Raw genomic sequence first — 24522 nt, 5'->3', positions numbered from 1 at the left:
CATATATTAGGAATGGTTTAAATAGCAGATCCCATTCTTGTAGTTGATTAGGATTGACTAGTTTGCTTTTTGTATGATTATGTCTCCACGTTCTAATACATGTCATTAAGCAATAAGACACATATTCATTTACCTACAAGTATAAGCATTTCAACATTAGAGACTGAAATGACTTTCTGGATGCTTTTTCTTTTATGTTAGGTACAACGGTTGAACGAGAAAATAGCACAACTACAACAAGAAAAGGAAACACAACGGCTGGAGAAAGAAAAAGAAAGATCAGAGAAACTTACAATGATGGAGCAAATTGAGCAAAATAGAACGCTGATATGAAAGAGGAAAACACTGAAATGAAAGAGAAAATTCGGTTTCTTCTCAATAACATACCCAAAAGTAGCTCTAACTAGTTAAGTGTCTAATTTTTTTGTTAACTAGGTCAATTCATATGTTTGTTGGTGAACCTATGTTTGATATTTCTTATTGTACTTGTAGTTGGATATTTAGTATTTTTATCGTACTTAAATTTGGATATTTTGTCATATTTGGTTTTGAATGTTTGGTTAGCTTTATAAATTTGTTTTAACTTTGTGAATTTATAGATTTATTTAATTATGTTATTGAATATATAAATAGTAGAAAAAAATAATTCTTTTAATATTAATTTTTTGATTTAAAAACTGGTCATAATGTTGGTAGTCTCTAAAGAACCCGGTTGCAAAGTCGGTTGTAATTAGCTTCGATTGTAACTGAAAATATCAGTCGCAAAACTTGTTGCAAAAACTTGTGGTCGCGATTACGGTTGCTAACATTTGGTTGGAAAATAGTCGTAAAATGTTCAGTCGCAAAATCGGTTGTAACTAGTTTCGGTCGTAAACTCTGTCGCTAAAAATGCAGTCGCCAAATCGGCCGCAAATACTTCTGGTCACGATTTCGGTTGCTAACATTCGGTTGGAAAATCGGTCGTAAAAGGTTCGGTCACAATTTCAGTCGCTAAAAGTTCGGTCACAAAACCGGTCGCAAAAGTGATTCGGTCACAAATACGGTCACAATATTGGCAACCGAAACTGTGGTCGCGAAAGAGGTCAGAACAATATTTTCGGTCGCAAAATATGGTCGCAAAATAATTCCCGACCAAGGTTTAACCGACCGTTGAAACCGGTTGCGATTCGGTCGCAAAAAGGCATTTGCGACTGATTTGCGACCGAAACGGCTGTTGCAAATGCCCAGTTTTCTAGTAGTGCGAACTGATAACCGATCGGTTAGGTTGGGTTAATGCTAATAACCGAACCGTGTGCACCCCTAGGGTGAGCTCTTATATATAGAGGCCATTTGGGTAAACCTAATGGACTTGCCCATTGTGGACCTATTTAAGCTCGATGATCATTCAACAATATGAATTGAGTTTATCAAGTGGGCATAACCAATAGTTTGAGCCAAGTGCTAGAACCCTAATATAGTACTACTAAGAGAGTAAGAGTCAACAAAATATTAATGTAACGTTGGTCGAACCGAGAAATCATGCATCAATCACACAATCTAATCGTCATATATATTTAGATGTATTCCTACTTTAAAAATAATTAATGTTACCGATAAAGATATCCTCTCTTTTTTCCTTTGGAGACAATAAAAGAATAATTTTATTATTTTTCAAATTACTCATAATGCATCTAAAGAAATTGGACGTATCTAAAACTATTTTCTCTGGCATATGATGATAATGTTGGAATCCAATAATTCTTTCAAGTAAAAGAGAAAAAGAGAAAAATAAAAATAAACTATTTAGTCATATTTTTAACCAAAGAAGTTTTGGCCAAATTTGGTAATCCAAATTAATCATGTATTGAAACTTAAGAAAGGGTTGACTGTTAAGCATCCAGACTGCATTTGTCTTGTTTCAATTAATTTATGTAATGATAATGACACAACAACCCTATCAGGCAACACAATTTTACAAAGAGATTTCTCTAATTCTAATCATTAATTTATAGTGAGTGCGTAAGTCCTATAAATTTTCATAAATAAAATCTTTCAGTTAAGGTTTTTCATTTATATATGTGTAGAAGTTTTAAAATTTTAGAGATCGATCTACTCATAATTGTGTTTTTTACAAAAGTTCTGTAATGTTATAACTTATATTAAGACAAAGATTGTTAGGTTACAAGCAAAAACCAGGCTTTATTAGGCTGTCCAAAAGGTTGTATCACATTCATAAGAGTCATTGATTTTTTCGGTTATAATATTGTTATATACATTGATATAATAATCGAATCATATCAACTCGTTTTTTTTCCTTTGAAATGAGATTGATCATTTAGGTATACTGAGATTCTATAACTCATAACTTAATTTTGCAGGATCATTCATTATATCAATTTTTTTTGTTGAGAAAGATGATCCTATTTGTTGTGGAATTCAATTAACCCAAGTGCTGAATCATTTCGTGTTTCCTATTAGAGTTTAATAACTTAACCAATCCAAAAGGTGTTAGAATTAGATACCGCATCATAAAATCATGCAACAAAATCCACTTACACATCTTAACGGAAAATAAACACAACACATTGATATTAAAGCATCTACAGTCAGGAAAACACGACATACTCAACGCGGGAAGGCATGAGCAGATGCCTTATGTACGGACAATCCCCCCCCCCCCCAACCCGCTCACAGTTTCTCATGTCTCTACCAATGCATGTTTACGGGGTTTCCCATGAAATCTCGAACCATCCGTCAACTTTCTACTTTACGTTCAAGCCACCTCACCCCACTAACGCCCTTACGTCCGTGGGCTTACCATCGTAAATGGTCTTATGGTCAAAGAGAAGACAGTGAATCAGTGATTTAGGTTTAGCTTTTGTCTTTTAACCTAAGTTACTTATTGGACATGACAACTCTACCTTCCTTTATCAATATTCACCTTGGCACATAAAATGATGAGTACATGGTAACAAACAACTTAACATATTAGCACAATGAAACAAAAGTAATTTCCTATTCCAAGGTACATCAGTATGCAAGCAATGCACACCCTATAAATTCTTATAATACAAAATGAGCCATGTCCTTATTATCTTTAGAGAGAGAGAGAGAGAGAGATCGAGTAGGTCACAGACTGAACAACACATACTGTATAAAAAGTTGTACAGCCAGGCAAGACCAGACCAGACCAGACACAAGTTTCTTAAAACAAAACCTTTTTTCCTGCTGTAATAACATGCATACACACACTCTACCTCTTTGTACCTGCAATATTATTCCCCTCTTGTGACTCCTTTGTCTCTTTTCTTCATTTGTCATCATCTTATCATCATCATCATATCTCTCATTAATTCTCCATTGATGAATTAGAACCAAACTTAAACATCTTTTGTTGAACTCCAAGAAAATCCCTTGTCAAATCCGAATTATCATTCACACCATTCTTTTGCTTTAAGTTCATCATCATCATCATCAACCCATCATGACCATTAATATCATGACTACTACTCATCACTCCAAACCCTGTAGTATTAGTATTAATATCTTGATTTGTACTTCTTGTTGATCCCATTTGAGCCGCCTTCTGTAACAATGCTGTAGCTGACATATGGCTTGCCGGCACGGTGGCGCCACCGGTTGAAGTAGGGTAGTTAATATTATTATACACTTCATCTTTCATAAACAACCCGGAATATGTTCCAGGTTCTTGACTTCCATTAAACCATTGATTTATCTCCAATGGCAACATTCCAACATTATTAATATTATTATTGTTATTAATATTATTGGAACTTGAAGACCCTAAAAATGAAGAGCTACTAGGGTTTTCCAAATGTGGTTCATTCCCATTAATATTATTATTATTATTATTATTGTTATCGAACCACATTGGTAATCTAGGTTTTTCCGAACTCGTTTCAAGATTAACTTCCCCGAACATCCCAGGAAACCGCAACCCCTCGCCGACACCACCACCGTTCAACATCATCATATTATGTCGAAAGTTGAGATTTGCACTACTTGACATAATTGGAAACGAAGCCATTCTTGAATTTTCTTCGGTTAACGCGTCACAAAATGCTCTATGCGTTATAAAGCTATCTTTCCTATTATAAACTCATGCAAATTAATAAACCTTCATTAGCATAATTAAATCTTTATAATCTAACAACATATCTACAACACTCAGCTATACACACACCATCCGACATCTAATCTCACACAATTTTAAACAACCATCTATAGTCAGAACATTGATCATGATATCTGGTCATGATATTAGTCAGACGCCGTTTTGAACAATAACAACTTTTATGTTCAAAAGGGCGTCTGAGTATCTTGTAAAGAGTGGTGGTGTAGCTATAGCATAGCATGAAAGTAACATAATATTTACCTAGAAAAGAGTGTCCCGCAATCACACTTGTACTCTCTGGTACCACAAATTTTGCTATGAGCTTTCCAGTCAGACTGAACTGCGTACTTTTTGGAACACTTTTCGCACTTCCACTTCTTCTCACCATGTTTCCGGCTAAAGTGCTTCTTAACTCCGGTTAGATCTCCAAGAGCTCGTGATGGGTCATGATGCACACAGCTTACCTCCGGACAAATATAAACTTTTCTCTTGACAATTTCATTTTTGTTTCTTTGCTTAAGCTTCCATGGTAGATTGTGTCCTCTTCTATGCAGCTGCAAGTTCTGGTCTCTTTGAAAACCCTTGTTGCATATTTCACATACAAATTGGTTTGTTGCCATTAGAGATCTTGGAGATAAAGCTATCACTTCTGCATCTGGATCTACACAAAAAGAGTTGGTAACTTTTGATTATATTTGTTACATAGTATTTAATAATAATATTATATAGTAATAATAATAATAATAATAATAATAATAATAATAATAATAATACCAGGTGTGCCAGGGAGATTACGCTTTCTTTTAGATGAATTTGAGGTATTAGGGTTAGGGTTTGAGATGGGATCTTGGATGAAAGCTGAAAGAGAAGATGGAGATGATAAAAAGTCTTCACCGGACATGTTTTATTATATATATTATTCAAGGAGATGAAAAACAATAGAGTTAAGAACAGGAAGAACACAGATGATGATGAGTATATATGATGATGATGATTGTATAGTAGGTTGTTGAAATGAAAGATGAAGATGATATGTATCTAAGTGGATAGAGTTAACTCAAAGTTAAGAATCTTTGTTGTTGATAAAAGTTCTTATCTGACGTTGATCTTTGTCAATGTTTTGAGTTTTGTTTGAATTGAATCTTGGTAGATGAAAAAACACACATGATGATAGAGAAGAGAAAGAAGAGAATATTATTTTTAGAGAGAGAGATGGGTTTAGTTTATGAATCTTACACGGGTTGTGTAGAAAGTCTGTCAGACAAAGACTCTACTTGGACCCTATCTTTCTCCATCAGTCCATCACTGACTCACGAGCATAACAATAATATTTACTCCAAATCATTTTTTTTAACAGGTAACAATCAATCAATATATATATATATATATATTAAAGGATGGGACCTTTCTAGCAAGATGGTAGCCTAGCTAGGATCAAAAGTTACATGATTAATAAATATTTCTTTACAGAATTACACTTACTAGTTATTACACCAACCCCTTTATTTTATTCTAGTAATTAGGAATTACCATATGTTTGATGCAAAACATTCTTCAACAACGTATGATCGTATCTATCGTATCTATCAGTACATGTCGAAGAAATTTCATTGAAAAGTTTCCTATCACCCTTTACTTTTAAGCCCCCAACCCCATTTACTACTACCTGAGCTTTCTATGATACATTGAATTAGTTAAATGTTCGTATAAGGTGATTACGGACTTTGAATTAGTGACAGGTTTAGTGAATGGTAATCTCTTGTGTTCAAGAGAAGCGTTAGTAGGACAACTCTCGATTGGAGAATTAGGTACTAGAATGAGTTAGTCAACGTCCACTTAAATCTTTATATATCGTTTTGTCAACTCTATCAATAAATTATCACCTATACCGTTGGTCATATGGACGGATGAAACAACAAACAACTAGTGTTCTTGGATCAATCAATAGTTAATTGATACATGCGAATATTATACAGTTAGCCGTGCACAGCTCAAGAAAGGGATTACGATTAACGGTGAACGTAACCGCATTCAGGTGAATTTCTAGCCCCATTTATGTGTTATGTTTTCGGGGCTGTGTGCATACTCGATGTGATTGTTAATACATTTATCCTAAGTGTCTCAACACTAGTTAGCGAAAATCACTAATGAGGAACCGAGATCTCGGATCTTGTTTGAGTTTATTATTACCCGATTAAGAAAGTTGAGAGAGAGAGAAGGGAGTTGGTAAAAGGATAAGATTTGCAAAAGGTTATGTTAGCATGTTCATACTTCACCTTTTATAGGTGAAGCCATGCCATGCTATGCTTCATTATTTACGGCTTGATGAGCTTTGTTTAAATGGCCTCGGGCCCAAACATATAAGAACAAACTGACAAGCTAACTAAAAATTGAAAAATTACACTTAGACTATCCTTTATGGTGTGGGGCATCGAAGCCCCAACACAGTGTCACGTCAGCGCCGCGTAAGCACAGGGGCATCGAAGCCGTAACCAATAATGTCCCACTATGGTTTAATGCACCAAGGACACCTCTATTATATATATATGTATATATATATATGCATACGTATGTATGTGTGTGCGAGAGTTGGATAGAGCTGCTAAGAGGGGGACCCACATTCACACACAAGGGCGCCGATCGTCGCCCCACCACCAAGGGCGCCCCTTGGTGGTGTTCCGCGCCCAAGGGCGCCCATCAACCTCCTCCACCGCACCCCATAGCGAATGGTCTTATTAGTTATTACACCAACCACTTTATTATATTCTAATAATTAGGAATTAAACCTATGTTTGATGTAAAACATTCTTCAACAACGTATCTAACATGCCAAAGAAATTTCATTGAAAAGTTTCTTATATCCCTATGCTTAAGCCCCAACCCCATTTACTCCTCAGCCGAGCTTTCGATGATACGTTGGATTAGTTAAATATTCTTATAAGGTGATCATGGACTTTGAGTTAGTGACACGTTAGTGTATCAGTAATCTCTTGAGTTCAAGAGAAACGTTAGTAGAACAACTCCCGATTGGAGAATTGAGGAGAAGAGGTAGAATAAATTAGTTAATGTTCATTTGAATCTTTATATATCATTTTGTCATCTCTATCAATAAATTCTTTACCTACTTTGATACTTATTTTTTGGGCTAGTAAGAACTCACCATGACGGCCCTATAACGTCCGCTAATGCTAGTTTCCAAACAAATCAAGATATATTGTTGGTGCATAGTGTCAGTAGTTCATAATCTAGTGTCTGTAATGTTTAACTATGTTTTGTATGTTTAAGCGAAGTTACTGACAAGTTCGCTTAACAGGCGAACTTGTTAGTCAAGCGAAGTTATGGACAACTTCGCCTGAACATGCCAGGCGAAGTTGTCGTGTATTTATATACCAGCTTAAGGCTTGGTTTAGAGTTAGTTGTTTTAAGTTCGTTTCAGTAGTTCGAGTTCGTTGTAATGTGAGGACGAGAGTCTGTATCGGTGATATTACGTCACGTGTTTGAGTTATAATATATAACGTGTGTTCGGTTATTCGTGTGTTTGTTTGTGTTCTATACTCGTAACGATCTACGCAGAGATTCCGCACCTGAGTAGACCGATATATCTCATGCGATCCGTCCAGGGAACCTACATATATGTTCATGTTGAATGCGGGAGCTATCACTTTGAAGAGTTTTTTAAGCAAAAGGTTGTTGCACAATTTACTACACAGTTATAATACAATGTTGCATTGGATCCGGCACAAGATGCGGCTTGGATGAAGAAGTTAATTATTGATCTAAGTGTGATGTTTGAGCATCGATAAGCCCATAAAGATATGTCGTGACATCATGTAAGCTATTCTATAGGAAAATGAGCCAAGGCCACATCATCGAACAAAGCGTATTCTTTGAAAGTTCCATTATATAAAGAAAATAATGGAACATGGAGATGTATTCATAATTAGCGAAGTTCATATAAAGTTAAGTTTGGCAATCCATTTACGAAGTAATTACCTCAAGCTAATTGAGAAGTACAAGAAATATTGGACTTCGATTTGATAGTAATTAGTTGTATTTTTTATTTTACTACTTGAATAATGTCAAAGTTATAACTATTACAATATTATATAATTTGACGTGTTCAATACTGTGAATTACATTAATGTTTATTTTGTTCGATGTTAGCATGTAATATATATGATGACTAGTTCAATCCATGTTAGTTGCCTTTAGATACTTATGAATGTTTTGTTAGTGATTAGCAATTTGCATGTTAGTTTAGTTAAAGAAACATCAACTTTAAGGTTTAATATTTAGAGCCATCGTGTTTATGGATTGCTATCGAGTTGTTGCCTTTACTATATTACCACTCGATAAATTACATTTGCCTTTGTGCATGTGGTTTAGTTCTAGGTTAGAACCCCATGTTAAAACATGATTTTGTGTGAAAACAATTTAAATAAAAATACATAATTTTCAAGTAATAGTATGAAGTGTTGGGTTTCTATGGAATTTATAAACTTAGTTAACCATTTAACTAGTCATTAAAATGGCGGAAGCGTGATATTTACAAACTAAACATATGTATCCATGTGTTTATATATGTATATATTACAAGTTTATATAAGATGTGTTCATGAACAACCTAGTTTATTCATTTCATAAGATTACCAATAATCTATTTATTAGAAACCCGAAGCAAGGATCAAATGATACGGAAAAACTAAACTATCAAAGCTATAAACACTTACATTCTTAACCCTTTAAGAGTGTAGTTGATGTTGAAGAAGATGATGATGTTGATGCTAGACTTTCAAAGGGAAAATCCTCAAACGGAAGATACCCCGAGCCTCCAACACACACCGAACTTTGTTAAGGAGCTTGAACACGAATAACCAAGACCCGAACCTCCTTTCTTGAATTCTCGGCGGAACCAAAAAAAACAAGAAAGAAAGAAAGAAAAGTGGTTGTATTATGAAAGTGTGTTGAACCATATGTTTATAATATGAGATCATATCTCAATCAAGTTCAATCAAATCCATGTTAGGTTTTTTTTGGTCAAGTGTAATCACACTCAACCTCCATCCTTTCTTTACCAACTTTGACCAAAACTTTTGGGGTGTGGGGCCCACCCAAAACCGGCCCCAAAATATATTTATTTATTTTTTTTTATTTATTTTATACTTTATAAAATATATAAACACCCCATCTTTTATAAACCATTTTATAAAAGAACACATAGTTAAATAATCATTCCAATAATAATTATTTGAATAAATGAATTAACCAATTAATTTATTTAACACTTTCAAGTAGGTATTCAGAAACCCGATTTTCTGAATGTATCGTGTTCTGTATTTGTCTCATAGATCTTATCTTAACAAATACATAATTGGTGTGTGTCTAACTCGTTATTGGGTATGACCCGACTTGGATCAAACACAACTAGCCACATTAACCTAATTATGTGTCTCGGGCATACGGTATTCCAACAATCTCCCACTTGCACGTGACTCATAAGAAGTTAATGCTAATGGTGAATACCGCCTAACAACAGGTCACCACCCCTAGTGTGTTTGACTAAGTGCCATTCAATAACATCATCCCCTTCAAGTCCATACATGATATGATATAGGTAAGTCTTATCATTATATCCCTTTGTTACTAGATGTCCTGTCAAATCGAAGAGACACAGAGTGATCATTCTCTCAATGATTTAACTTAACAGGCCTTAGACATCTAAACTCTCAACACATAAGAGGAACAAATCCCATCTTGACTGCATACATCCTCGTTGACATCTCATATGATATCTGAGCTCTTTCTTACACGTCATCGTGTTACCGAAATAACAAAGAAGAGAGTCAAGTTATCAGACTTGATGAAAAACCAGATCCAATATGCATTTCAGGTCAAAGGACACAATGATACTCGCCTTTACTCAAGGATTACTTATGATCAGTTGCACTAACTCCATGCAGTGATCCTTGAGAGCGGATCATGTCCAATATTTGTATCCCACAAATATCTATGAACCTTGGTGGCAAACCTATGCCCTATATTCATCACATGAATATCAACCAATCCGGGTTCATAATAGTCTTACCTTCATACTTGTTCCCACAATCATGATCGACTACGGACTTTTAGAACAACATAAGTCATTCATGGATTAAACATGCAAATATAGAACATAACTCATTGAAAAATTAAAACATAATTAATTATCATGAGATACCCATTACATTTGTTCTTATACAAACACTAAACACAGATTAAATCCACTCACTAGAATACCGAAGTCCTAATGCACAAACATGACCCTCATGCTTTGGCCTATCGAGGAGCTTCGTGAGTGGGTCCGCAATATTTTGATCGGTATGAACTTTATGAATACATATCTTTCCCTTTTCAACTTCATCCCTTATGTAGTTGAATCTGCGCTCAATGTGCCTCGTTTTCTGATGAGCACGAGGCTCCTTGATCTGTGCAATAGCACCCTCATTGTCACAGAATATCTCTAGGGGCTCCTGAATGGTAGAGATAATCCCTAGATCCATGATGAACTTTTTCATCCATGCAGCCTCTTGGGCTGCCATTGAAGCGGCGATGTACTCAGATTCTGTAGTGGATAACGCGACAACATCCTGCTTCGAACTCTTCCAAGAGACAGCGCCTCCATTCAAAATGAAGACATATCCCGACTGTGACCGAGAATCATCTCGGTCAGTTTGGAAACTCGCATCCACGTAACCCTTTACGACGAGTTCCTCCTCACCAGACCCATATATTAAAAACATATCCTTAGTCCTTCTAAGGTATTTTAATATATTCTTGACAGCCATCCAATGACTGTCACCTGGGTTGTGCTGGTATCTACTCGTTATGCTTAAAGCATACGAGACGTCCGGTCTAGTGCACATCATTGCATACATAATAGATCCTATTGCCGAAGCATAAGGAACATGCTTCATTCTATCCTGCTCTTCCTTAGAGCTAAGACTTTGGGATGAGCTTAACACGGTTCCTCTAGGAATAGGTACCAAACCTTTCTTAGAGTTTTCCATCCTGAACATTTTCAGGATTTTATCAATGTATGCACTTTGATTGAGTCCGATCAATTTCCTTTGTCTATCCCTATAGACCTTTATTCCCAAGATATATGTCGCTTCTCCAAGATCCTTAATTGAGAAACGACTACTTAACCACGCTTTAACGTTTTCCATACTTGGTATATCATTTCCAAATAAAAGTATATCATCAACATACAAAATAAGGAACATGATTATACTCCCACTAGCCCATTTATACACACACGCCTCATCACCGTTTTGGACGAAACCAAACGCTTTGATTTCTTCATTAAAACGATGATTCCACATCCGTGATGCTTGTTTCAACCCGTAGATTGATTTCCTTAACTTACATACTTTGTCAGGATTAGATGGATCGACAAAACCTTCAGGCTGAACCATATGGACATCTTCCTCAAGATATCCATTAAGAAAAGCGGTCTTGACATCCATCTGCCATATCTCATAATCAAAATGAGCTGCAATGGCAAATAATATCCTGATCGACTTAAGCATCGCGACCGGCGAGAAGGTTTCATCATAATCAATCCCTTGAGTTTGCGTGAAACCTTTTGCTACAAGTCGTGCTTTGTAAGTATCTAAATTTCCATGCATATCGGTCTTCTTCTTGAAGACCCACTTACATCCAACCAGTTTGGAGTTAAGTGGACGATCAACCAATTCCCAAACTTGGTTATCCTGCATGGATTGCATCTCGGCGCTCATGGCTTCAAGCCACTTGTCACAATCAGGTTGTGACATAGCATCTTTGTAGGAGATCGGTTCATCCGAATCGACCAAGTAGCAATCATCCACGAGAAATCCATATTTCTTGGGAGGTCGACTAATCCTACTAGATCTGCGAGCAACGTGTGTATGATCAACCATTTGATCACCTTCAACATCCTCGTGTTGAAAACTAGTATCGACCAACTGTGTATCATCCAGTGATTCTTGAACCTCTTCAAGTTCCACTCTCTTTTCACTAGGTCCTTCCATAAGGAACTTAGTTTCTAAGAAGTATCCTTTGCGTGAAACAAACACCTTTTGTTCACTAGGATCATAGAATATATATCCTATATCATCCTTTGGGTATCCTATGAAGATACACCTGATGGATCGAGCCTCAAGCTTATTTGGGGTGTCACGTTTAACATAAACTATGCATCCCCATACCCTTAAATATGAAAAGGATGGAACCTTTCCATGCCACACTTCATAGGGTATTCGATCCACCTTTTTGGTCGGGGCCATATTCAAAATACGAGCCGCTGTAAGTAGCGCATATCCCCAAAATGATGGCGGTAGTGAGCTTCGTGCCATCATTGATCGAACCATGTCCAACAGTGTTCTATTCCTCCTCTCGGATACTCTGTTATGTTGAGGAGTTCCAGGAGGAGTGAACTGTGAAATAATTCCACAATCTCTAAGATGACATTGAAAAGCATCACTTAGGTATTCGCCTCCTCTATCGGAGCGGAGTACCTTGATTGTTCGGTCGAGCTGATTTTGTACTTCATTTTGAAATTCCTTGAACATTTCAAAGGCTTCATGTTTGTGTTTCATTAGATACACATACCCATATCGACTAAAATCGTCGGTAAAGGTAATGAAGTACCTTTCACTATTCCTACTAGTGGGCTTGAGAGGTCCGCATACATCCGTATGTATGATACCTAACAAGTCCTTAGCCCTTTCATTTGTACCTTTAAAAGGTTCTTTGGTCATCTTGCCTTGAATACAAGATTCACACTCATCAAACGAACCTAACTCATTTGTTTTCAAAAGACCATTCTTTTGGAGAGTATTTACACGATTCTTGTTTATGTGTCCAAGACGACAATGCCAAATGTAGGAATCACTCAAATCCTTTTTGAGTCTTTTAGTGGAAGTTTGATATAATGAGCTATTTGAGGTATTGTCATGAACCAATTCATAAATACCGTTGTTTGGTACAGCTTTAAAATAAAAGATACCATTAGATAATACATGCATTTCTGATTTTACAAATTTAAAGTCAAAGTTACATTGTCTAAGAAGGTGCACGGAAATAATGTTCCTAGTCAAACTAGGAGCATACAAAACATTTCTCAAAACAACTTCCAAACCACTTGGAAGCGATAAAGTGAAGTCTCCTCTAGCGACCACGTGCACCCTTGCACCGTTGCCCATGAAAAGACTCACTTCGCCCTTCTTTAAGTCTTCATTCCTTTTGAACCCCTGCAACCAATTGCAAATATGAGTTCCACATCCGGTATCCAATACCCATGTGTTAGAAGAAATAAGATTTAGCTCAATATTAATCATAAAGACATTACCCGAGGGATGCCCCGCATTCCTCTTGTCTCTTAGCTCTTTTAGGTAGACCGGGCAATTGCGTTTCCAATGTCCGGTCTCCCCACAACCAAAACAAGGATCATCCTTATGACCCCTCGGTTCCACAACCTTTTGTTTCTTTGCCATAACCGGTGATTTGCCCTTACCCTTAAGATGCACAGGAGGACCCTTTCTTTTTGCTACCTTAGCCTTAGAATTGGGTTGAGATCGATTCTTGGATTTACCTTCATTGATCGCAAACACGGGTAAAACCCTTTTACCCATGCTCGCCTCGGCTGTTTTAAGCATTGAGTGAAGTTCTCCAATGTTTTTGTCCCACCCATTCATGTTATAATTTAACACGAAAGTGTCGAACCTTTTCGACAGGGAGTTAAGGATCAAATCCGTTGCTAACTCTTTTGAGATGGGACAATTGAGCTTGGCGAGGCGATCAATGTAACTTTTCATCTTAAGTACATAAGTTGAAACTGGTTGATTATCATCCATTCTACATGCATGCAAGGCTCGAACCGTTTCGAACCTTTCAACTCTTGATTGCTTAAGGAACATTTCCTTAAGTTGAGTAATCATGTCGTACGCATTATGGTTTTCGAAATCCTTTTGGATTTCGGGAACCATAGTCGCCAACATGAGGCATGACATTTGAATGGAATCTTCCGTGTGTTGGACCCAATTCATATATTCGACCTCACTTCCCTCTTCCGGTTCATTGGGGATAGGTGTTTCCAAAACATGATATAATTTTTCTTGTTTTAGAACAATCCTTAAATTTCGGAACCAATCCGAAAAGTTATTGTGGTTAAGACGGTCTTTAGCGAGAATAGATCGGAGAGATACATTTTGGACGTTAGGGATTATGTTGTCGTCGACGTGTGCGGCCATCTGCAGAATTTTAATTAAGTTCATTTTAGTGTTTTACCTTTTTTTAATTATTAATACCCTTTTATATATACCAAATATAATTAATAATTAAAATCTAGAATCCAACGATAAACCCGACTCCGGTTAGGTGACCTTTTTCCCATTGTCGGTTTATCAAGGTAGTTATTCATAACAATTGCAAACCCTTTTGCAACCTCTAGATTTTATGGGACCGGTTCGAAATCATATTTCGTGTCGGCATGTTTATCCCATCAACACCTATTAGACCCATGCTTGGGTGACCCTCTTCACATGGTTCTAATTTTAAGTCGTCCTACTTGTATCAACTTGTAATATCAACATATAAATGGTTAGGTGACCTTTTTCCCATTTATATGCCAATATTACCTCAACATATTAATTTACTCTACGCGGTTAGGTGACCTTTTTCCCACTAAGAGCTTACTAATATGTTAAGCGTTATACAAAAGGATGGTGTTTAACTTGATATCCTTAATTTTAAAAGGGATTTTTAGTTTTAATAATTCTAGTTGTAAAACTTTAAATCATGTTCTAACATGCATTTAGTAACATGATATTTTGAAACCATTTTCAAAATTCTAATTTATAATAAAACCATTTTATTATGGGCGTGAGACGGCTAGTTAATAAATCCATTTTATTAAACTACGTGTCACGTAATTACCGATAATTATTAGAACCCGTTTTATGCTTTGTTAATTAATTCTATATGACGAAGTTGATATCCTAATATCTAACAACCACATAATCAAACAATCAATTAACAAGCATACACAATTATACTAGACACGAGCCGCTAAGTTAGACCACACTTGTTAGCCGAAACAAGTGTGTGTCTTAGGTCCGATCCTAAGGGACACATGACACATGGATGTTGTAGCTCCCACTCGATCCCGCATCCAAATGCTTCGAGCATCTTCTTCAACCCCGTTGTGATCCATTGGGCTTGAACTTGGGCCTTAGCTTCCATAAGCTTCCATTTGGGCTCAATAGGTGGGCTTAGGTCCTTTTGGGCTTGAATCCCCTTAATGGGCTTGTGAGACCCATTATCACCATACCCGGCCCAATAAGGCCCAAACTTCCAATTTTGCAATCTTCTTTAATTTTACAAAACAAATGTCCTAATACATTTTTCTATAAAATAAAAATATTACAAACAATCTATTTATTACATACCCATATGAATAAATAATTACAAAACTGCCCCTAATTAATTATTACAAACCGAAACTTGAATAATTAATTACAATTATCAACCACAAACAAACATCCATTTTGGTCTAGGCTCGGTCTAGTTTTAATAAAATTAAACATAAGCCGTTATGTTTTAGGATCCCGTTTCAAAAACCCTCGACCTTATCTGGCCTAGCCCAACCCATTTGGGCTTGACCCAATAACTTGATTATGGGCTTCGGCCCACATGTCCAAAACACATGGGCTTCGGCCCAATGAAAGGTCCTATGGGCTTCGGCCCATTCATCCAAAATGGGCTTCGGCCCATTTCACTCGGTTTTATTTTTTTATTTTTTTTTTTTTGAACAAAGCCAAAAATATAACAAGATTAAATACAAAAAAATTATGCATGTTAATTTTTTGTATAAAATCTTTCAAGGGGAAAATATAAAACCGAAAACCCGAAGCTTAGTTTCCCGTATCCCGGCTCTTGATGCCATTTGTTGGGTTTCTATGGAATTTATAAACTTAGTTAACCATTTAACTAGTCATTAAAATGGCGGAAGCGTGATATTTACAAACTAAACATATGTATCCATGTGTTTATATATGTATATATTACAAGTTTATATAAGATGTGTTCATGAACAACCTAGTTTATTCATTTCATAAGATTACCAATAATCTATTTATTAGAAACCCGAAGCAAGGATCAAATGATACGGAAAAACTAAACTATCAAAGCTATAAACACTTACATTCTTAACCCTTTAAGAGTGTAGTTGATGTTGAAGAAGATGATGATGTTGATGCTAGACTTTCAAAGGGAAAATCCTCAAACGGAAGATACCCCGAGCCTCCAACACACACCGAACTTTGTTAGGGAGCTTGAACACGAATAACCGAGACCCGAACCTCCTTTCTTGAATTCTCGGCGGAACCAAAAAAAACAAGAAAGAAAGAAAGAAAAGTGGTTGTATTATGAAAGTGTGTTGAACCATATGTTTATAATATGAGATCATATCTCAATCAAGTTCAATCAAATCCATGTTAGGTTTTTTTGGTCAAGTGTAATCACACTCAACCTCCATCCTTTCTTTACCAACTTTGACCAAAACTTTTGGGGTGTGGGGCCCACCCAAAACCGGCCCCAAAATATATTTATTTATTTTTTTATTTTATTTATTTTATACTTTATAAAATATATAAACACCCCATCTTTTATAAACCATTTTATAAAAGAACACATAGTAAAATAATCATTCCAATAATAATTATTTGAATAAATGAATTAACCAATTAATTTATTTAACACTTTCAAGTAGGTATTCAGAAACCCGATTTTCTGAATGTATCGTGTTCTGTATTTGTCTCATAGATCTTATCTTAACAAATACATAATTGGTGTGTGTCTAACTCGTTATTGGGTATGACCCGACTTGGATCAAACACAACTAGCCACATTAAACTAATTATGTGTCTCGGGCATACGGTATTCCAACAGGGAACCTACTCGTAACGATCTACGCAGAGATTCCGCACCTGAGTAGACCGATATATCTCGTGCGATCCGTCCAGGGAACCTACATATATGTTCATGTTGAATGCGGGAGCTATCACTTTGAAGAGTTTTTTAAGCAAAAGGTTGTTGCACAATTTACTACACAGTTATAATACAATGTTGCATTGGATCCGGCACAAGATGCGGCTTGGATGAAGAAGTTAATTATTGATCTAAGTGTGATGTTTGAGCATCGATAAGCCCATAAAGATATGTCGTGACATCATGTAAGCTATTCTATAGGAAAATGAGCCAAGGCCACATCATCGAACAAAGCGTATTCTTTGAAAGTTCCATTATATAAAGAAAATAATGGAACATGGAGATGTATTCATAATTAGCGAAGTTCATATAAAGTTAAGTTTGGCAATCCATTTACGAAGTAATTACCTCAAGCTAATTGAGAAGTACAAGAAATATTGGACTTCGATTTGATAGTAATTAGTTGTATTTTTTATTTTACTACTTGAATAATGTCAAAGTTATAACTATTACAATATTATATAATTTGACGTGTTCAATACTGTGAATTACATTAATGTTTATTTTGTTCGATGTTAGCATGTAATATATATGATGACTAGTTCAATCCATGTTAGTTGCCTTTAGATACTTATGAATGTTTTGTTAGTGATTAGCAATTTGCATGTTAGTTTAGTTAAAGAAACATCAACTTTAAGGTTTAATATTTAGAGCCATCGTGTTTATGGATTGCTATCGAGTTGTTGCCTTTACTATATTACCACTCGATAAATTACATTTGCCTTTGTGCATGTGGTTTAGTTCTAGGTTAGAACCCCATGTTAAAACATGATTTTGTGTGAAAACAATTTAAATAAAAATACATAATTTTCAAGTAATAGTATGAAGGACATAGAATTTTGAGTTTTAATATTTATCATTAATGTATTTAGCTTTTTCAATCATTAAAGTTATTCTAGTTAATTATTTAAAAGTGAACATTATTAACGCCAATTAAATTATAATATAGTAATACTATATAGACAATTATAATATAGTAATACAAAATACATTAATGATAAATATTAAAACAAATTTATTCTATATTACTTATAAAAATTTAGTTTTCACATAATATAATGTAATTGTATTTGATTTATTACATATATTACAGGTGTTTAATAGCTTAAGAAGATGTCCACTTAGACGAAAAGTTTGTTTTTTTCAACTATAAATTTTTTATTTTTGTGAGGATTAAATCCACGACCTTTAGATGATTTAAAGAGTAATATTGCCTCTGTGACGACCATACACCCCCGACCTATAAAAAAAAGTTTGTTGCATTCCATGTTTCAGCACATGGTACAAACTTACTAGACATGGTAAATCGCTTTAATTTAATACTCCATTACTCCTATAATTTAAAGTTTTATATAACACCCCTGCTTTTTTAAGCTATTTATATAATAAAACTTCTTATTTTTTTAATTACCTTTCATGTCATGACATTTGTCACCACCACATTTTTCTTGTATCTATTTATTTTCTCATATCTTATTTAAAATATGATCGATGTTTTAAAAAACTTTGAATACAATATTGCGAAGTGCTTATTATTATTATTATTATTATTATTATTATTATTATTATTATTATTATTATTATTATGTTACGGTATGTATAACTTTTATTTCAAAATCAAAGTACTGACTATAACTAAAAGCCATTCATGTATCAATACACAAGTCTCATAAACATATCACTTTTGCCATTTAACTCAAATTTGTGGCTCTTGCTTTTTTAAGTTATTTACATAATAAAATTTTTTTTCTTTTATTTAATCTTTTGCACAATTTAACTTGCCGCAACACGTGTGAAAGCGTTCGAATTCATTACATGCCGCAACATATGGGTATAAATACTCTTTTACGATGATTTCTTACTCAAACTATATTGTGTATTAATTATGAGGGTTAATTTGTATATAATGTTTAAATAAAAAATGGCATTGTAAAAAAGGGCACAACTTTTAGCGTTTAAAATGATTTGGTTATAATTGCTACAACTTTTGATAGAGAAGGCTAGGACGGGAGTTGTTACATCTCCGTACCCTCCTCTCACAATCAATATTTTCAATCACTTAACATCACTAATTGTATATAACATTCACTTAATAAAAAGATATTAATATACAAGGGGAAATATATTTAAAAAAAAACTATTTATATTTTCTTAATTTTTATGGAAGAATTACTCAACTTGATTTTAGTATATTGAAAGTTTCTTGTAAAAGTACAGAAAAAATAAATCACTAAACTACTTTTTATATATTAAAGCATCCACACTTGTTTAATATGTCCGTACTTATTGTCAGAAAAATGAAATCTTTACATTTAGTTTCAAATCAAAATGTTTAATACCAAGAAACTAACGATTATATCATAAAACAGAGATGAAATTCTAACAATCGAAGACAGAGATAGACAAGAGATCTCTACGTCGAATCTTATAATCAATAGAAGACACAACACCGGTTAGTGATGTTGAATCGATTCGCCTAGAACTCTCAATAACATGAAGATATGATCAAGTCAGTGATGAAAACTAACTAAGACTACTATATTTCAATGAGACGACAATATGATCAAATTAAATCTAATCAGCACAGCATCCACGCTCCATCTTCTTTATATGTCAACAAAGACCCGCTAGCGTTTGAACCAGCTACATTAGTCCCTTGGCATATGTTTGCTTGAGAATTATACCTTTTAATTTAACGCCTATGAATTATTTTTAAACAATGCTCCTTACTTTTAAATTGATCTTCGATAGAGTGAGACTCAATAATTTTATAGAAACATGCACCCTCATATTTTGACCCGTTTAAGAGTTTCCATATTATTAAATGAAAAAGGTAATAAAAAGAATGCACATATTAATTAACTATACGTTAACTATATGTGGTTTAATTTTTTAATGTAAAAAGTTATAACTAGAAATAAACCCAGACATTTTTCTACCGGTAAACAGTTGAGTTGGTGTGAGGGTACACTCACACTCACAATCACACCCACCAACCCAATTGTTCCATCTCCCTTGCTCTAAAATACAAAATTTCCCAAAATTCTTATCATTCTAATAACGTATTATTAAATTAATAATTTCATGAGTAATAACAGTGTGTTCTCATATATTTTATTAATTAATTGTTTATATTTTTATCTGGTTAATATTACTTACTTTTTCTTATGTTCGTTGTATAAAAAATAGTGTATATCATCTCTCTTAAAAAGTTTTTAGATTGTAACTAGGACAACGACCAAGACATCTTGATGTTTCAAAAGTTATGTCAATAGTCGCTAGAGTCTAGAGAAGCTTTCTGGCATTACAACATTCACGTTGGCCAATTGACAATAGTTATATAAAACTATGGTCGAAAAATGCTCACCTTTTAATCTTTTTTATATTTTGCTACAATTTTGTCAGGGTACGTACATTGTTGAAATATATATTATCATGGTGAAAATCCTATAATATTGGTAGCATTTCACTATCGCTCTTGCTTCCTGGAAGCTAATAAGTAACATGGTGGGAAGAAGTACATACAAGATTGAAAATGACAGGAAAATAATATTATCATTATTATAATGTTCTGCTTTATTGATGCATACATTCAAGTGACATATAATTTGATTTTATAGAAGTTTACAAAAGTAAATATCATAAAAAATACCACCTAATTATCATGAATGAATAAGTCTATCAACTTAGTTTGTCAATATTAAATTCCTAAACTTACATAAAATAAAATGCACATGCCTATGAAAAAAAAATAGTTTCTTTTCACCCTTTAATTAAACCTGTTGAAATTTGATGAATTGATGTCCACACTCAGCCAAAAAAAAAAATCTACATTATCTTACTTAATTGGACCAATTTAGTAGGTAACAAGTTATGATATAAAAAAAATCATTAGCCCAATTTTTTTCTTCAAACGACACTACAAAAGTGATGTGTCATAATAACAGGGTATTAGCATCGCACAAGGGGATTAACGCCCAACCAAAAAAGGGGGAGATGGTAACATTGTAACATGTCTTTAACAAAGATATGGTAAAACCCAAATACTTTAACAAGAAAATTGTGAAATTTTAACGCAGTAATTGGAAATAGGTCATTAAATCACAACACTACGTTGAAAAATTGTGTTAGTCACAACCTTACTAATTACTAACTACGTGATAGTGACTGATGCTTTAACTTGATATTTAAACCTTATTCACAACAACCTGCTTGAATACATGTACATAAATAAATTCATAAATTTAATACATATGATACTTGTGTTGATGAATTTGTGTGTGTATCTATTTGTAAGTTTAGAAATTTTAATGTGTACTCAGTAATGTAAAATAAGATAAATGTAAACATGTTGTTATTATTATTATTATTGTTTTTGTTATTATTATTATTACTATTACAATGAACAAGTTTGATGTCTCTAAGTCCCAATTGGGCCACTTGTCGCACCATATTGGTCCTTGCCAATTTTTTGTATTTTTTTTTAAATTCCAGTACAGTAATGAATATAACAAAAAATCGACCAAATTCGCGTAGACTCTCAGGACCAACGCCCGGGACCAAGAATGCTTGGGGTTTACCAACACCCTAGTTTACTAACCGTCGCCGCTCCATTGGTTCGTTTAATTTTATTTTTTTTCCCATTTTTTAGCTTTTGCACCATAACAAAAGTAATTGAAACCAACCAAACTCGTGTTGACTTACAGCCTCAATGTCCTGGACTGACAACGTTTGGGTTTTACCATTGCCCATGGGTTTATCGACCAAATAAACGTCGAATTTTTTATTTGTTTATATGTTACCTTAACAAATTTCTTTTTTGGGTTTTAACGCATCAACGGCGTCAGTAACATAACCTAATGATGTCCGAATTTGCGTCGACTCACCACCTCAACGTCCGGGACCAATGACACTTGGGTTTGTCAACTTCGTGGTTTACTAACATGTCCGACGTGAAACACTGGTTTTAAATAAACCTAAGATATGCAAAATCGAAATTAAAAACTTTTATATTTGTATTTGTTTATTTCATGTCAAATAATATTTATTAATGCTCGGGACCATCGGGCCCAATTTATAATAAAAAGGGTATAAATGTTTGGTTAAACCACTTTTTGGAATGAAGCATTCGGAGGTATGTTACCAAACCCATATATACCCAATTACCCAAGGAATCCATATTCTCTCCCCTCGAGACAACAATTCTCTAGAGATGTGTGTAGGTAAACTACTGTTGTTGGTATTTTTATATTACATTTTACATATCTACTATTTTTAAATTAAATTTATTATTCAATAATATTAATGGATGTTGTACGTACATCTTTTACCAATAAGTTATTAAAATCATTCTGGAAAGAAGTTAATTTTCTTTATATGAAAATGAAAAAATATTATTTGTTTAAAAACAATTAGTATTTGCATATTAATGTTAGTCACTCCCAAGGTGCATAAACCGGTTTAAAACTCAAAACTGGTTTGGGTTGAAATCAGTTCGGGGATGGTCAATAAAAGTGAAAACCAGTTATAATCTGTTTCGGTTCGGGTTGAAACCGGTTTCTTACCATGTTACGATTAGTTTTGGTTCGGGTTTTGACCAGTTGTGGCCAGTGTCGGTTCGGTTAACCGGTTTAGACCCGGTTTTGGTGGAGAAAATTACAATCCGGTTCCGAACCAACGGTTTCAATCAGTTCCAAACCGGTTTCCACATAATCGGTTTCAAACCAGTTCGATTTTGGTTTTATTTTCGGATCATTTTGGTTAACCAGTTTATTTGTCCACATCTACTCCCTGTATAGATTTATCTTCAATACCGTTTTTTTCTCTAACTAGCAGTATATTTTATAAGCAACCGACACCCGCTGAAAGGTAGTCTCCCCAACCCGGAGGACAGCCAACACCCCAACAATAGCAACCTACATGAAAATAAACTTACACAAATTCGACTAAATTATCGACTTACTTTTGAATCTATTTTTAAACCAAATTGATGATAGTTTCTAGCAAGCATTATAATTAAATTAGACAAAGCAATCTTTAGTTTCTAATAATCGTTCAGTTTCTCTTATCCTCATCTTTTATTTGTCAATATTTGTCAGCTACTAAAAATACCATATTTGTAATCACCCTTTAATCTTCAAAAATCAAAATACTAAAACTGTCACATAGATTGACTCGTGCTACTGCTATATCGAAATAGCCAATAATACATTTGGAAGATTGGCGCAAATTAACCTTGTGAATTTTCCTATATAGTATGGTTGTTTGTTTTTGTTTCGCTACATGTTACTAGTTTTTTTCTCCTTTTCTATTTGTTCGGGTTCTTGCTACGTAGTTGCCCATCTTTTTAATTTTAATAATATTGATCTTTGATTTTTCTTTTTTTATGTGGTTTATGGCAAGCCACTCAAGAGTACATTTAAGTCTTATTATGTTTCTGTTTATATTTAAACTGTGTATGTGAGGGTTGGCCCTAAAGAATTGGGCCAAATAGCTCTTACTTTAGGTCCTTAAACTTTAGCGTCCTGATCTTTTTCTAAAAAATATAGGCGGCCATATTGTTGATCACATTGGTAAACTTATTTAATCTAAACTTTAGTAGGTTATATTATTCCTGTTTAAGGTTTAAGTAAGGAAGTTTGGCGAATAAATTCCAGCCGTTTAGTTAAATTAATAAATAATCACAATTGACGAGTATGATACACTTGTCTACTTCCTATACTCCTTAACTACACCAAAAGAATAATCTACCACATGTCAGGATTTGAACCACGGTTTTTATCTGAAAAGACAAGAGTCTTTACCCCTCGTTCCAGACACGCAATAATGACACCTCCAATTTAGTTGAGCTCTAATTTAACTAGACGTCTTTAAACAACTAATAAGTATGTAGTAAACTATATAAAGTTTCACAGATGAAACTGTATACTAGAGAAAAATATATATAAATAACGTATACATGCAACTTAATTAAACAAATATTAAGTCAAACATAAATGCTTAATAAACAACTCTAATTATAGTTATTATCAAGGTTTTGTCAAAAGTGAGAGAACATATCGTTATCCAATTCCAGCTTTTTTTTGTACCCATGACAATCAGGAATAATTTGTCAAGAAAAATATAAAAAAGCCAAGACAAAATCATATCATATCGCTAGTGTAACCCCATCTCTAGATGCTTAAATTTTAAGAATAGTTTCTCATTTTGCTAAATTAGAATATGCTGTTTTTTTATGACTTACTGCTATTTATATATGCATGTATATTAATTGATTTCATCATAACTATTTTTAATATGTGATTTTATATTGTTAATATAAATAATAGTTATTATACATG

General features: G+C 34.2%; 1 protein-coding gene across 1 annotated transcript; it reads right to left on the bottom strand.

The window, feature by feature from the left end:
* Positions 1-2883: 2883 nt before the first annotated feature.
* LOC143546351 (zinc finger protein JACKDAW-like) lies at positions 2884-5531 on the bottom strand. The gene is made up of 3 exons (XM_077038036.1): positions 4889-5531; positions 4376-4775; positions 2884-4088 (listed from the first exon to the last, which is right to left on the bottom strand). The coding sequence occupies exons 1-3, from the start codon at positions 5013-5015 to the stop codon at positions 3329-3331; spliced, it is 1287 nt and encodes a 428-aa protein (XP_076894151.1). The 5' UTR covers positions 5016-5531; the 3' UTR covers positions 2884-3328.
* Between the last annotated feature and the right edge of the window lie 18991 nt (positions 5532-24522).

This window comes from Bidens hawaiensis, unplaced genomic scaffold (genome assembly GCF_021521415.1).
Source record: "Bidens hawaiensis isolate Kalapana, Puna unplaced genomic scaffold, B.hawaiensis_p1.1 tig00014334_1, whole genome shotgun sequence".
Classification (NCBI taxonomy): Eukaryota; Viridiplantae; Streptophyta; class Magnoliopsida; order Asterales; family Asteraceae; genus Bidens; species Bidens hawaiensis.
Note: the sequence above shows the minus strand (reverse complement) of the source record. Positions and strands in the feature narration are given on the sequence as shown.